Raw genomic sequence first — 14,899 nt, forward strand, 5'->3', positions numbered from 1 at the left:
ACATAAGAACTATATGTAGACACACCAGTCTCAGAGGTTATGTTGTCTCTCCTTTCAGCATGCTGTGAGAAACGTCAAGAACCACCAATATAAAGGGTATTCTTTCTGTTTCAGGCCCTTAACTTCACTCTAATGATCTGGCATTCTATAGGACTTCCCTGTTAGTGTTATTTGGTAAGGATGTTATGAAGGTTTCCACTGCTCTGGTTATTTCTAAATCCTAGCAATGACCAAGATCTATGACATAGCAGAAATAAACTTGCACTTCCCAACTTCTACAGCTCTTCCCCAGCCAAGGCTGGGCTTTGCAGAGGAGACGTGTTCCCAGCAATCAAGTATGAATGTTCTGTGGTATTTAATGTACATGAGGGCATCCTGCAGATGAAGCAGCTCAGCTCCAGGACCCTGGGGAGCATCTGGTCCTATAATTTTCCTTTTGAAGAGCTGGGGAGGATGCAGAAGCGTCCCAGCCGCCATGCAGGCTCACCTGTCTCTTCTTGTCAGGGAGTTGGGTCAGGAGGAGACCAGATTTCCCCTGGTCTCTGCTCCCGCGACCCCTGGATACTGCAGCTGCTGCCCTCGCCCACTCCTCCAGCACCCCGAAACGCATGCCAGCAGCCCTGCAAATGCACCCCTCATTTTCCATTGTTCCTGGCATCACTTGCGCCCCCTCTCTCAGTTGCATATTATAAATCTCTTCGCTTCAAGACACCTTTAAATTTCTGTATCATTTCTCAGTCACTTTCTTCTAAGTGTCCATTCCCATCTAGAGACAAAGTGACCAAAACCGAAGGCAGTGCTTCTGGGCAGGATATTAACATAGTAACATCGTGTTTTTCACTGTAATATTGTTTCCTTACTCATGTTTCCCCCTTAATTCCTGATACAACAGTATCTTTTCCTTAAATTACACTCTCCCACGCATTTTTTCCACCCGCGGAGGGCCGAGCGGCCGGCGAGGGGCCGGGGCTGCCCCGTTTCGCTTGGGAGCGGCCGGGGCGCGCCGTTGCGCACGGGCCGCCGCTGCCGCCGCCACCGCCCGCCAGAGGGCGGGGCACCGCCCCACACCGCCCCGGCCCCCTCGCTCCACCCGCCGGGCGGGACAGCGCCGCCGCACCGCCTCCTCACGCCTTCGCCGTCACGGCGGGACGGGGCGGGGACGGGGCCCGTCTGCCCCTCCCCGCCCTGCCGCTGTCGCCAGCCGCGCCCAGTGGGAGCAGGTTCGCCGGGGCCGGGTAAGGGCAGGGGGAGCTCCGCTGGGGTGTTTGCTGCCCGGGGTCGCCGTCCGCCCGGAGGAAGGGTCGGGCAGGGGGGTCTCCGGCCAGCCGGGACGGGGCTGCCAGGCGCGGAGAGCCTGTCAGCGCCGCTGGGAGGGGCCGCAGAACCCCGCGGGCCCTCGCTGGGGTCGGGGCCGCCCCCCCGGCTCGGAGCTGCCACCCGGCCTGGGGTGAGCGGGGCGGCTGGGTGGCGGGGGGGGCGGGGTGTGCCCGGCCCGTGGGGCGGGAAGGGTCAGGTAGGGACGGCGGGCCGGGTGCGGTTTTGGAGCGCGGTCGGTTGTGTCACCACCACCCCCTTTTCCGCGCACCCCTCCCCGTGACATCCCCGTGATATCACGGCTCCGGGCTTGACGCTGACCGTGGTGCTCCCGGGAGAGACTCGGGGCCTACAGCTGGTGTTTTGCAGCAGCTTGTGTCGAATTGTAGGGTAGGATGGTCCCTTTGCTGCATTGAAACGCTCCCCCCGCTGTTCCACATCGGAGGTGAGCAAAGCATGTCAGCAGGAGAAAGGGGATTTATAAAAATCACCTATATAAATAGCGAGCCCGGGCCTGGCGCGCCAGGCTCCTGGCCAGACCTTATCGCTGCTTTCTTGGTGAGCCGCTCGCTGCTGCAGCAGCAATGGGCACTTCTTGAAACTGTAGAAGGAAGTGGAAGGTTTCACTCCTCTTTGCATGAAATGCAAGGCACGGCATCTTAATTGAAGCCCAGTGATAAAATCCTGGGACGTTTATTGCCAGGAGTGATGTGCTCATGCGCTGCAACCCTCTCCACTGATGAACAAGGTGTGGAAAGGCAGAGTGCCATGCCACCAGGGCGAGCAGAGCCCTCCTGACTGGTTGTTGTCTAGGTCTGTGCTTTGCTGGCAGTGCAGCCCTTCTGCTTGGAGCTTGGGGTTTTGTGCAAGTGCTGTTAATAGCAAATAAGAAAAAGAGTCTTCTTCATGAAGACAACTCATGTAGTCTTAGATCAGAATATTAAGTAACACTCATTTGGTGGCTTACAGTGAAATTAAACTCTTTTTGGAGGGGAGGAGGAGGCCATGAGCTGCATATAGTCATTAGCATCCTGGAAGACCTCAGAGAGACTCAGCATCCAGAGCAGTAAGATTTTGTGTAAAGATAACTTCTCCTTTGGTGTAATTGATCTGAGCATTTGGTTCAAAGTACACAAGCTCCAGTTGAGGAGAACATGTAGCATGCTAGACATCATGTGGTTCTGGTTGATCTTCATTTTCCCATGAGATGTTGTTTGTCTGCCAGCAGCACAAGAAACTTGGCACTTCAAAATGGTCATCCCAGGTCCGTTTTTAGCCCTCCGACTCCCTCCCCAATAGTTTCAGTACCCAGTGTTCATTTTTCCTATTCCTGTTTCATTGCCAGGCCTGTAAATGCTTTGTGTGCTCCTAGGAAACAAAATTCCCTTTCTTAAGGCATTTTCCTGTGAACTACTATGTTGTGTTCAGCTTGTGAAAGCTATGTGCTTCCTTCATCTATTTCATTAGAAATATCGGTGTGGATGAACTGGGCAGTGATAAGCATATTGTTTTTTTAGCCATATATGCTGAGAGTTGGTGATGCGTTAGGCCTAATAGTATTTCATGCTTCCATAATTGAATTTTCCTCACTGTGCAGTTCTAAATGGCACTGCTTTAAATTACATCTTTGTTGAACAGAACTGTTTCTAGGGAAAATGACTAAAAAATGACTAAAACACTGACGAGTGGCACAAGGTATTTTTTTTTCTTTCTTAAAAAAAAAAAAATACTGCTTGCCATTACCCCCTGTGAACTTGGTTATGGTGTGTTTCCACATGACTAATGTGGCAAAGCTGAGGGAATTGGGCAGAGTAGAATAGAAAATTACCTTTTGACAACTTTTATGTTAGTGTTGCTGCATTGGAGCAAAGAAAGTTTTAAATAAACTTTGCTTTTCCCTACCCTATATGGAATTAAGTTTGACTTCTACTTGAAACCAGATGATAAAAGAAAATCTGGAAACTCTTTTTCTTTCAAGAAGGTAGGAAGGAATTAATTTTACTGCTATTTTGTCTGCATGTTTTTTATGCTTCATAGTTGGTTTTGTATAATGGGACCCCCCAGCCTGTCTTTGCAGATGAGGATTCCAGCACATTAGGAGCTGCAAATGCACGAAGTGAAAAATATGATCTCTGTCTCTAAATATTTTAGCCTAAGGAGCAAAAATAGATAAAACTGGAAAAAACTTAACCTTCCTCACCCCACCTAGAGGAAACAGTGACAGCTTTAATGCTCACCTGTATATTACTAAGTCGGTTGTTATGAGTCTTATATGGGAATCCCTCAGGTGCTATAGCAGGTTGTACTTATGTTACAGTGTGCAGTCTGCCCTTTATTCCAAGAGCTTTTTTTTTTTTTTTTTTTTTTTAAGATTAATTTTGCCCACTGCCAGTCTACTGCTGAAGTCAGCAGCAGATGCTGTCTGAAGATGGTAACGTGTTTTCAGTTGCCTTAGGTAGTTGCCAGAGTCACTCGTAGATGCACCTTATCTTAGTATTTGGGTGGTAAAACCTACTGAGGTGAAATATATTGAGCAATGTCATATTGCTGAAATCTTAGTAATCATGGCTGTGTACTATGATACAAATTTTCTGCAGCTAAGATTGTGACTGGCTATATTTTTTTTCTTGCCAAACTCTTTCAGCAGTTCATCATTTTTGCCTATGTTTTCACCCTTCTTGAAGGATTTTGCACCTTTTTTTTGGCAGTAGTTTACAAAGGAAGTCACATTTAGGAGTTGTTTGGGAGAAGCTTTGTTTCTCTGATCTTAATTTAGAAAAAAAAAAATGACATACATGAAAGCTCCATGACTTTTCTCTGGATATTTAAAGGCATAAAAATCCTAATTCAAATCAGATTTAAATTTTCAAGTATTTCTATGGAATGCAGCATGTACATTTTGCTTTCTGAAAGTTAAGGATCCATGTAAACATTTCTAGGTCCTGATGCTCAAACACTGCTTAAACAGTAGAATTATCAGTTAAGGGTTCTTATCCTAATGTATATGGGCTAGATTTATAGTAGAAGGAAAACTCTTACAACATCTAAATGAGAAAGTACAAAATAGATTAGGTGCTTATTAACTGCAGCTGACTGGAACCTGCAAGATACTTAGGCGACCGCTGCTGGGGTCTAACATGTGCTGTGCTTGTTATGTCTCATTGTTTTGTACTCATGGAGCTTTCAAGAATGGCACTGGGGAGCTGCTCAGTTGTGGAGTTACCACTTCTTATCTCTGCACTCAGCAGTGATCAGACTGGTAAAAGCCAAGGGAAAACTAGTTTTTTTTTTCCATGCCTGACAAACACCTTTCTAGAAAACAAGCTGATACTAAAGTTCATGTTTTGCTTGGGTATGAAGGGACAGTGTGATGCAGGACACAGTTAATGCAAAAACTAGGAAAAATAAGTAGCAATTGTTTGAATTCTTTAAACTTCACGTATGTACAGAGAGATCTTGCTTCAGCAAGCGCTGATGAAGTGTTCTGATTCTTTATTTCATTTGTGCCACTAGGCTTGCTTTTCTGGATTTTTTCAGTAGCTTGACAAGCTGAGTTGCCACTAATTGTACGGCCATTCAGAGACAGAGACGCTGAGGGGAAGATAAAGGTTCAATCAAAAAGCCCACACCCGACTGAGCCTTTTAGAGGAACTGGAGACAACCACAGATGCAGCTCTGTTCCAGTTTGAATGCAAAGTGTACTTCCCTCAACAGCAGCTGATTATTAACTTTCCCATTTTGAAACTTATGTGGGCAGTAATACCAAAATACATCATGACAGAGTCATTAAATGCTGTGGAAGTGAAAAGAGGGAATTTTCTGTGGAAATTCAGTCTTGATGAGTGCTCCTATCACCTTGATATGAACAGAAACACTTGGTGCATGCATCTGTTTTTTTTTTTCTTGGTGGTTGAAACCTTGACCTTGTCAAAGCCATTAGCAAAACTCCCGTTGGCTTCCCAAGGGCTCAGCTATCTGTGTTTCCAGAGGAGTTTGAGTAACTCAGTGCTAACAAATGAAAGGTGTGTGAATGGAAGTGGGGTGTTGGTTTGGTTCAGACATCCGTGTTGCTGTGAGAACTAGAATGAGGAAGAAGTTCATGCTTCCCATTGAAAAATAGTAGTAAACAAAAACAAAATTTTCCTTCTCTTTGGGCTGTTCAGTTGTTTTTTTCTTGACTTGCGGAGTTTGTGGTGAAGATTAGGAAGGGATGAGAGCTGATGGCCAACTCCTTACCTCTCTGTGTTAGCCAGACAGTAACTTACCCTGTCACCAACCTGTTTTATCAACATGCTCAGGAACAGCATTGCTGGTGGAAGAATTTGTATAGACTAAAACTGCTGTGAATTTACGCTGCTATTCTACAAATTTGTGGTAAATCTCAATTTATTTATATATGTCAATACAAAGAATTGTATCAACAAATGTGCATGTGCAGATTAAAAGCTAAACTCTATCCTGTGAGTTTTGCAATCCATGATCTGAACATCCTCTCATAATGTGTTGTGTTTGGCTGCCCAACTCTGTAGCTAGGAAGTTGAAAAGCTCAAGGTCTTATGCATTGTACAATATGTACATTTCTCAGTATAGAGCAGTGTAACTTGTTCAAAGATACAGTTAGCTGTAGAAATTTTCAAGACAAGAAAAGGAAGTCAATCGCTGCTTTTGTCAAAACTTGGATGAAATATTCTGTGTCTGTCTCTTGATTGTAATGCTGTTGCTGAGAACAGTTACGGGCAGCTGTCTGGTGAATACAAATATGAACAGAGAACAATCATGAAGGACAATTTCTGTTAGTTCTGTAGCCTTCTTATACAAGGTAATTTGGTCTCTTGCTGTCTCTTCTCCCAAGTAGCCGCATTTTAATGTTTAACTTTTAATGGTAAATATAATATGTAACTAAAAAGTATTTTTAGCTAGTGCTAGTGTTGTAGTTAGCATGCTAGTAAGGTGTCTAGAAATAGTCTTAACCTTTAAAAGTTACAAACAATATTAACAGTACTGAGAAATCTTATTTTTCAAAGTAACTTCTTTTAGGTGGTTTCTTTGGATTTTATGCCTATGTTTATATTTTCCACTGAATTGATAGAACTTCCTTACTTAGCCCATACACCAAGGCGTAGAGACGTTTATTCACTATGAAGTCGGCATGGGTTTGGTCTTACAATACAAACTCAATGCAATATTGCCTAGGGTTTCCAAAAAGATCAAGGGTTGTTATGTCAGCCTTGGACCAGATAAGTGGGACTTAGGCTGTCTGGCTGACTGACTTCAAACTTCAGTCTGTCACTCAAAATAGCTTGAATCTGCATGTGGTACAGACGACAGGAAACAACACTGCAGAGAGCCAGCACGGCTCATGGCGATGGTGCTGCAGGTAGGTAGAAGAGTGCAAATAGACTCCCTGCCACCTCATCTGCAGTCAGGTAGTTCATTACTAGGGGACACTTCAGAACCTGAAGACTCCAAGCAGGGTTTGAGACGCTGGTGCCGCAGCCCTTTCAAAATCTTCCTTGTAGCAGCAGCTTGCTCATCTGGCACAGGTAAGGTAACCCCACTGAAGGTCTACTGGGATGTGCCTGACCAGTGCAATGGCTTGGCAGCTCCACGAGAGATCATTTCATATCACAGAGATAAGAAAACAATCATGTTTTAAAACAACCAGGGTGTAACTGCGCTGTATTAATACAGGCATTTCTGAAGGTGAAAGAAAAGAACATCTGGCAACAAGGACTGTTAATTTTTTTTTTTTTTTTTAATGTTCATAAGGGCTTGAATTTGCAAACTGTAGCACAGCTGGTGTCACACTTGGCAAATCAGTTGGCCTTTTTCATTTCCTCCTTTCCTCTTTAAACATTTAAATGTGCTTTCTTTCTCTCCCTGAAATTGAGTTTTAGCAGTGTCTGTTAACCAGAAGCTGACAGGCCAAGAGAACAGGACATTGCTTGAAAGACACGTGGCTGGGGTTGAACAGTGGAAGTGCAGGGAACTGGTGAGGTGAAAGTGTTGAACCCATGAAGGTGATGTACAGGAGAGCAGGAAGGATACAGTTAAGACTAAGCACAGCCTTGGTGAGACTGTGGGATTGCATTGAATGCATGGGTGCTTGATTAGTCTGCATTCTCACTGCAGAACAGATAAATTGCCAGTTTGATTTGCACATGTATCCTAAGCTGTGTCCTGTTAATTTACTTGTAGAGCAGGAGTGTTCAAACTCATTTTCACCAGGGGCCACATCAGCCTCATGGTTGCCTTCAAAGGGCCGAATGTAATTTAAGGACTGTATAAACATGACTACTCCTACATTTATGAAGTCCTAAAATTACATATGGCCCCTGGTGAAAATGAGTTTGACACCCCTGATTTAGAGTATCTTTGAGTTAGTGCTGAAATTTGGTCTTTATGGACGGAAAGCAGGCTATGACATCTCTAGTAGTTACATGCTGCATGATCATATATGTGTGCTTTTAGGGCAAGCTTATCTGTGAGTATTTGCGTTGTCAGATTTTGACCTTTTTAGATAACATATGATAGTTCTGGGTGAAAAAAACACCCCTAAAAATTCATTTGTTTACCCAAGTTGTTGAAAAATTAGTTCAGAATGAAAAACTCAGCAGCTGAAACAGGATAAAGTGGCAATTCATAGAACTGGATTACTACTAAAACTGAAGTTGGTACAAATTATTGGTGTTCAGAGAGAATTAGACGCTTTCTTCATTCTGATATCTTGTGCGATATCTGCTGGGATTTTTTCCAGGGGTTTATCTATGCTAGGTTGTGTCTGTGGGATGGGTGATACGTGGTATGGAAATAACCATAATTGGTTTGGGACATAAATCATCAGATGATTTGACATCGACGTATTAAACATGTAGTATTTTTCTGGAATGGCAACAAATGGAAATGCATACTTTTTCTTTGCTTACAGTGGGGAAAATGTGTAAGAATTTTGACAAAGGATGTAGTTTCAGTGATGTAGCTGCTGTTAAACAATTGCAGATATTAAGCCATGTGTATTACCAAGAATCTTAATAGTAAGAGTTATTGTAGGAAATTTAAAAAGGATTTCATAATCTATTCAACACTTCTTTAAGAAAGCATTCCATTAAATGCCGTCTTTGAAGTACTGTTTTTTTTGGAGAGGGTAAACATTAGCTTATGGAGTTTTCTTTAATCTTTTCCTGTGTGTTCTTCTTTAAGATGATGAAGATTGTTATCGTTGTAAATCAATGACCAAGACACAACTCTGTTTTCTGGGGGGGGGGGTTTAGTTTTCTTTACTAGGTGGAGACTGTCTGACTTGTTCCTATCGTGGATGATCTTGACAACAAATCTGCTCAGCCATGTCGTACGGTGCAGGTTTTGGGGATCCTAATCAACTAGCCCAACGCATAACTTCTAACATCCAGAAGATCACACAATGCTGTAAGTTGCATTTATGCATGTTTTATATAAAACTTTAATAATTGTTGTGCCCCCTGTTTGAGGTGAGGTTTTCAGAGTCGTTCATGGGAATTCGCTCTTTGACTTCACCTGCTCATTTGACAGGTTTGTGGCACCTCACACAGCAGGTCCAGCCCTTCGTATGTATGGTGGTGATCTATCCTGGGAAAGTATAGTTTCACTCTGTACTCACCAAATGAATAAATTATTAGTAAGGTGTCTGCTGGTAATAAGCCATTTTTGTCCTGGCTCTTTATGTGGCACCTTAAGATGATAGGCTGAGATTTGCTAAGCAAGGATTGCATTAAATATTTGCTGGAGCTGGAATTATTTAGCAGGGATGAAGTTTTGGCCTTGCAATTTGCCCTTGGAAGTACATATTTGATATGTAAATAAGATTGTGCAAGTTTCAATATACCTGTGCTTAGATTCATGCCAATTGACTGGGATGTTCAAGTTAAAGGTAAGTTAGGCTGCTGGAGTTTTCAGTCCTTTTCCCTTTTTCCCAATTTTCCATTATGTTTTTAATATGTGTGTGTATATATAGAGCAAATACAACTTGATGTCACAAATTACACAAAGTATAGTGTTCATCAGAAGGGAGATAGCTGTGGACAGCACATGGCTGGATTTTGGCATGCATGTTTTTAATGTTGTGTAGTACATACTGTGCATGTAGAAATTGGTATTTTATTAGTATTAAAACTTCAAATTAATTCTGATCAGTTAAGTATTTGAGTTTTTATTAAAACTCTAATCTCTGTTTTGCCAGACAAGTTTTAGACATTCATATTTGTAGCACAGATGAATAACACTCATTGGGCTTTTGCCTAGTTTTTCAGCTACATTTTGCATTTTCTTCCCCAAATAATTTATTTATATCTCAACAGACAGGAAGAAAAAAATCTTAATTTTACATTATTGGGAAGTTTCTGTACAGCAGGGTAGTATTTCCTCAACCTAAAATTAACAAACTGGCTCTGTAAAAGCCCTTTTGCTCAGTGAATTCAGTCAGTCTTGTGACTTCCAACTCTGCCTTCCACCTGTCAACCTATGACAGACACTGAGACTCCAACATGCACAAAAGAAGTCTTGGTTGTCAGGTGAAAATGTAAAGTGAAATCAATGGTTGCAAGTGGAGCACTGTGAATACTGAACATAATTAACCATCTTGTGCTAGACTCAGCAAGTCCTTAGTCTCAGCCTGCCTCTTCCATCTACTCTCTTGCTTCTGCTCTATGTCCCTTCCTCTCGTGACAAATGAGGCGTACTAAAAGCAAACTGCCCAGGCTTAGATAGGAGACATGGCACATCTGCTCTCCTTCCCATTTTGAAATTTACAGGGCTGAAGTCTGAGCAACAAGTGGGTGCCTCTGCCATTCCAAGACCCAAGTCTCAATCTTTCTTAGCCCTACTACTGTGGCTTCAGAAACAGGAGCTTTGCCCTCAAAAGCTCCAGCCAGGCACTTCTCTAGGACTGGTAGGTGCACAGCTGGATTCTATCCCTCGCTTTTCTGTAGATCTGACTGAACTGTGACCACTCAGTTACTATTGTAGTCAATTCTCCTCTGGCAGATGTTATGAGGATCTGGATCCTATGGGCATGCTGAACATGTTTCCTGGACTGAGTTCTCTAAGGGCTTATGTACACTTCTCCAACTGTTTTGTTACCAGGTGTAGTACCTGTCCAGCTGTCTAGCTTTCTGTGTGAAGGTGTGAGCTGCAGGAACTTCCACACCAAATGGGCAGAAACCTGCAAACCTAAGGACCTAGAGCTAGTCAGCTGCTGAGCAGGTCTCTCTGAGACTGCAACTTGTGATCTTGTTTAGGGAGGGAGAGGGAGAGAAACAGGAGTCTTGACCCCAAATCCATGTTTTTCCTTCTAAACAGTTGACTTGATTTTGCACTTCTGTCCAGAAATGCTTTGCATTTGTGAGATGTGTCAACACATTTGAAATCTTTTTGATTAACCTGGAGTTGTATAGATACTCTGGTTTTCTGGGTGACATTAATAGAGTAAGACAGTTTTGTTTCCAATTATGAAAGTCTATCTTCTCTGGAATCTGGTCCAGAGTAACTGTGATTCTCATTCCACACCTTTCTTATACCTACTTATAAAATCTAGATGACGCACTTTCTATTGGACTTTTGAAATACGAATTTAAAGATGGTTGAGATTTGTCCTTGACTTTCTGAATATGAAGAACAGGTATATAGAGAACATAGTATAAGGAACCATGCAGGTTGTAGAGCTCAAACCTTTCTGGGTTTTGCAGATGGAGAACCTACTATCAAGGTGTTCTTATCAGTGTTTACTAAAGGAGCAGTAGTTCCAGAACTGGGTTTCATAGGTTGCACTCTCACTTCTGTGGCAGCTTAATGGCAGCTGCTATTGACTTGAGAGAAATTCTTTCAATATTACCTTGAAGTATTTCCTGTTGGTCACTCATTTACAGCAACTGGATAGACAAGGAATGAGTGTGATGCACAGAAACAAGATGAGCTAGCAAAAAATATTTATTTGTGACAAAACAAGTCCTGCCTGCTTACAAATCTGTATTCCTACTGGGCACGTTGATTCACAAACTAGGGATATGCCTATCATGATGAGAGCACTGAGTCCATGTTGTATTTTTTTCCTTTATTTTTCCTCCTCCTCTTCTAGAAAAACAGATAGCAAATTGTACAAGAGGAAATCTGATCTTTCAACAAATGGAAAGGTGAAAGTAGAATCAGTAAAAGAAACAAACAGCTGGATTTAAAAGCTTTACAATATGTTAATTTCAGACTTCTTACAACTGTGAAGATGAGGGGGAGCAGTCCTTTGAAATCTGACAGTTTTCTGCATTTTAAATAACTGATTATCTGTGCGTAGCAAAAAAGAGGAAAAGCATTTTGTTTAAAGATGTTCCCAAGAGAGAGCAAAATGGGAGTTGAATTCATCTATAGTGACAACTCCAGTTACAGGAGTAGGAAGCGTATGGTTAGAGGAGTAGTGGCCTCTTCTACTCAGCTGGAAAGATTTGACTCGTGTCTCTGACAGGAACTGCGCAAGAAGAAGTAACCAGCTGTGTTTTTTCTTCCCCCCACATACTTCTTCTCAAGTCTCTCTCCCATGTGTGGGTCATTGAGGAAGCAGATTTGTATGCTTTTGTTTTCATTTGCTCCTAATGTTTTCTTTGTAGTTACCAAATATATCATGCAGTGCAATCTGAGAAGAGAAGCAGGAATGATACAAGTAAGATAAAAACTATCGTGTCGCCACTGGCATCTTAAACCAGGCTTCAGGAGCTGCCTTGTGCTTGGGAACACACAACAAAGCCTGGCATTGGTAAAATAAAATATCTTTGAGTTTTAGAGAATTTCAGGTTTGCAGACTGTAATCAAACAGTTACAGAACCTACGCTAACTGAAGTGGGGCATTCATATTCCCTCCCTATTTCTCCTTTCCCAGCTTCTCCAGGTTAGAAAGGTCATGGCAGTGGTAGTTGCAAAGTCAGTAAGAATGGCATAATCTACCCTTGCTCAGTATTGGCAAGGTCAGTGATATTTTGACTTGTTCATGCACACTGAAAATCGGCGCAGCTGGAGAAACACATGCTCTGCATGCTGCAAGATAATAAAATTAAAATAAAATTCAGTAGCTGAAATACACATATGGCTAGAGGGAGTCTGCCTGGCTTTGAGAGATTCTTTCTCATAAGGGCTCTTGCTTTCTTTTCTGTTCATTTGGGTAGCACAAGCATCAATTCATAGAGAGCACATTCCCAGAAGGTCAGCTTCAGCCAGCAGAGTTCCCTCTGTCATGTGATACCTCTCTTGTGACAGCGAGTTTATCCAGTTTCTGTTGCATCCCAAGTTTTCTGTAAACCAGTATTTTCCTTGAATGTTGTTCAAGTGGGAGTTGAATTACATCAATCATATGACTTTCCCTTTCACTTTATGTAGCTGCAGAAAATCATCAACACAGATTAAACCCTGAAGAATATTAGAGTTCTAATATATGCCTTTTTGTTGTGTTTGAAGCCTGCTAAGTAGCTAAAATGTTCAGCTAAAAGTGGCTGAAACATCCATGAAAAACTATGTTTGCCACTATGTTTGTAGAACCAATAGATTTGCATCATTATTCTTCGGCTGAAGAAGGATGCAGATGAATGAGTCAAAAGTAAATGAAATCACTGAGCTGTTGAAATCAGAGCCTGTAAGAGAACAAGATTATATTCTGTCTATATTTAAAGTGTGGTTTTATACAGGTGTGATTTTAAAGCAAATAAGCCTACAGTAGAGTTTGTTGAGTCTTTCAGTGATGATATTGTCAGAAATTTCCAATTAAGCTACAATTAAGCAGAATTTAAGCTTGTGGGAACATCCTAGTTGGAACAATTAATTATTGTTGTTGTTGTTGTCAGGAAGGTTTCTTGGATATAGGATGAAGTTTCAGTGAAATCTGGGAAAGGCTGTTTTTTTAGGGGTTTTAAGCACCACTATCATCTTCCACATTCTATTTAGTGGGCTTTTCCAAGGCTGAGGAATTGAATGTGAATCTGCTATATCCAATTTATAACCTGAATATGAGGGATAATAGGAGGAGGAATTCAAATATTTGGGTTTTTTCTAAATGCCTGTCTTTCTGTAAGGAGGAGAAGTCATAAAGCCCATGGTTCTTTTAGAAATAAACTATTTTTGAAAACTTCAAGCCTGAATTATTTGCATGCTGTTCCTAAAGACTTTTTTCCTGTGTAAAATAACATACATAGTTAAGGTACCATGCATTGCGGATTTTTTTCTGAATTTGAAGAGTTTTGTGAATTTTTTTTTGTGTTTTGTCTTGTTGTTAAAGATGTTTTAGTTCCATGGAAAATGACATATGAAACAGTGTCTTATGTAGATGACATTGCACAAGAGGGGCAGGGATTTATTTATGTTAGCAGCAGAATAGAGTGAAAAATGTACACCCCAGCCAGCTATTTGTGCTAGTATGTGCAGAAAAGGCAGAATTTGTCCTTGTCCTACACTGTTTTGCATTACCTTAGTTAACAAGTCTGGGTAAGGTGGGGTGGAAAGAGCTCTGTAAATGAAGACATCTTAGTTTAAGAGTGGTTTAAATAACAATTGTAAAAGTACTGTGCAATTTGCAAATAGCAAAGTGACCAGTGAAGACATCCACAATTTTGTCTGCAACTGTTGCTGATGGAGCAAGTATGAATGGACTCAGGTAGACAAGAGAACTTTTGCAAAACAGCCTACCTTTGCAGCAGAGAGGGGCACGGATGTGGCCTGGGGCCTCATGTTCCTTCCTATCTCTAGATAGTTACATTTCAGAGCTTCTGTAAGGTACTTTATTACCTATTCCAGGTCAATTCTGTTGGATTTTCCTCCTTGCGGGCAGGAGGGGATTGCATGGCTGTTTGATTAGCCAGAGAGCCCCCTCTGAAATCTCCTGTAGAACTGCTGTGCTGGAGGCTGCCACTCCAGTTAGGGCTCAGAATAAACCTGGGTCAGTGATTGACGGCAAGTGACCCCCAGAGTAACAGCTACTTGCACTTAATGATGTGTATTTAGTGTGTTCTACACCTGCATCAGAAGGAGCAGGTGCTACTTCAGTCCCACTTCCAGTGTCCTTGGAAGACCACTGTAAATGGTAGTACAATAGCATGAAATAATTACAGCTGCACTGAAAAAAATGAAGGTGGGTCCTGGACTCCAAATATTATTACTGGTGTTCCTGATCATCTGGGGGCATGATTCAGTTTAGAAATGCTGGAAGCTATAATAAAATTCAACAGGAAAACGTACAAGGCGTGGTGTTTTCACACTTATATGTATTTACTGACTCTTTAGTCCTTAGAGCTGTGAGAACAATTTTCATCCTAATTTTATTTTCTTCTTCCCATACATACTTCAGTTACTGTTTGTGTCAATGTATTGTCCTGTTTTAGATTAATCAGTATTATACATTGATTTAAGACAGAATAAAGCAAATCACTGACATGTTTAGATACTTAATTCCAATTAGGTGAGCTGTTGCATGTGGGGTTGCTTTTTACGAAGTTGGGGTCTTTTAACTGGTGTCCTGGATTTGATTCCACTACTGAACTGTCACACTTGGTTGAAGTAGGAATAGTAAGGTGTACAGCTCAGC

General features: G+C 41.9%; 1 protein-coding gene across 2 annotated transcripts in view; it reads left to right on the top strand.

The window, feature by feature from the left end:
• Window positions 1-1,104: 1,104 nt before the first annotated feature.
• Window positions 1,105-14,899, top strand: part of STX7 (syntaxin 7) — a 32,623-nt gene continuing 18,828 nt past the window's right edge. For both annotated transcript variants that reach the window (XM_082047367.1, XM_082047368.1), the window contains exons 1-2: window positions 1,105-1,235; window positions 8,586-8,739. In XM_082047367.1, coding sequence (XP_081903493.1) covers window positions 8,658-8,739 — 82 coding nt within the window. In that variant the 5' untranslated portion in view covers window positions 1,105-1,235; window positions 8,586-8,657. The remainder of the gene's footprint in view (window positions 1,236-8,585; window positions 8,740-14,899) is intronic.

The sequence above is a fragment of the Streptopelia decaocto genome, assembly GCF_964273445.1.
Source record: "Streptopelia decaocto genome assembly, chromosome: 3".
Lineage (NCBI taxonomy): Eukaryota > Metazoa > Chordata > Aves > Columbiformes > Columbidae > Streptopelia > Streptopelia decaocto.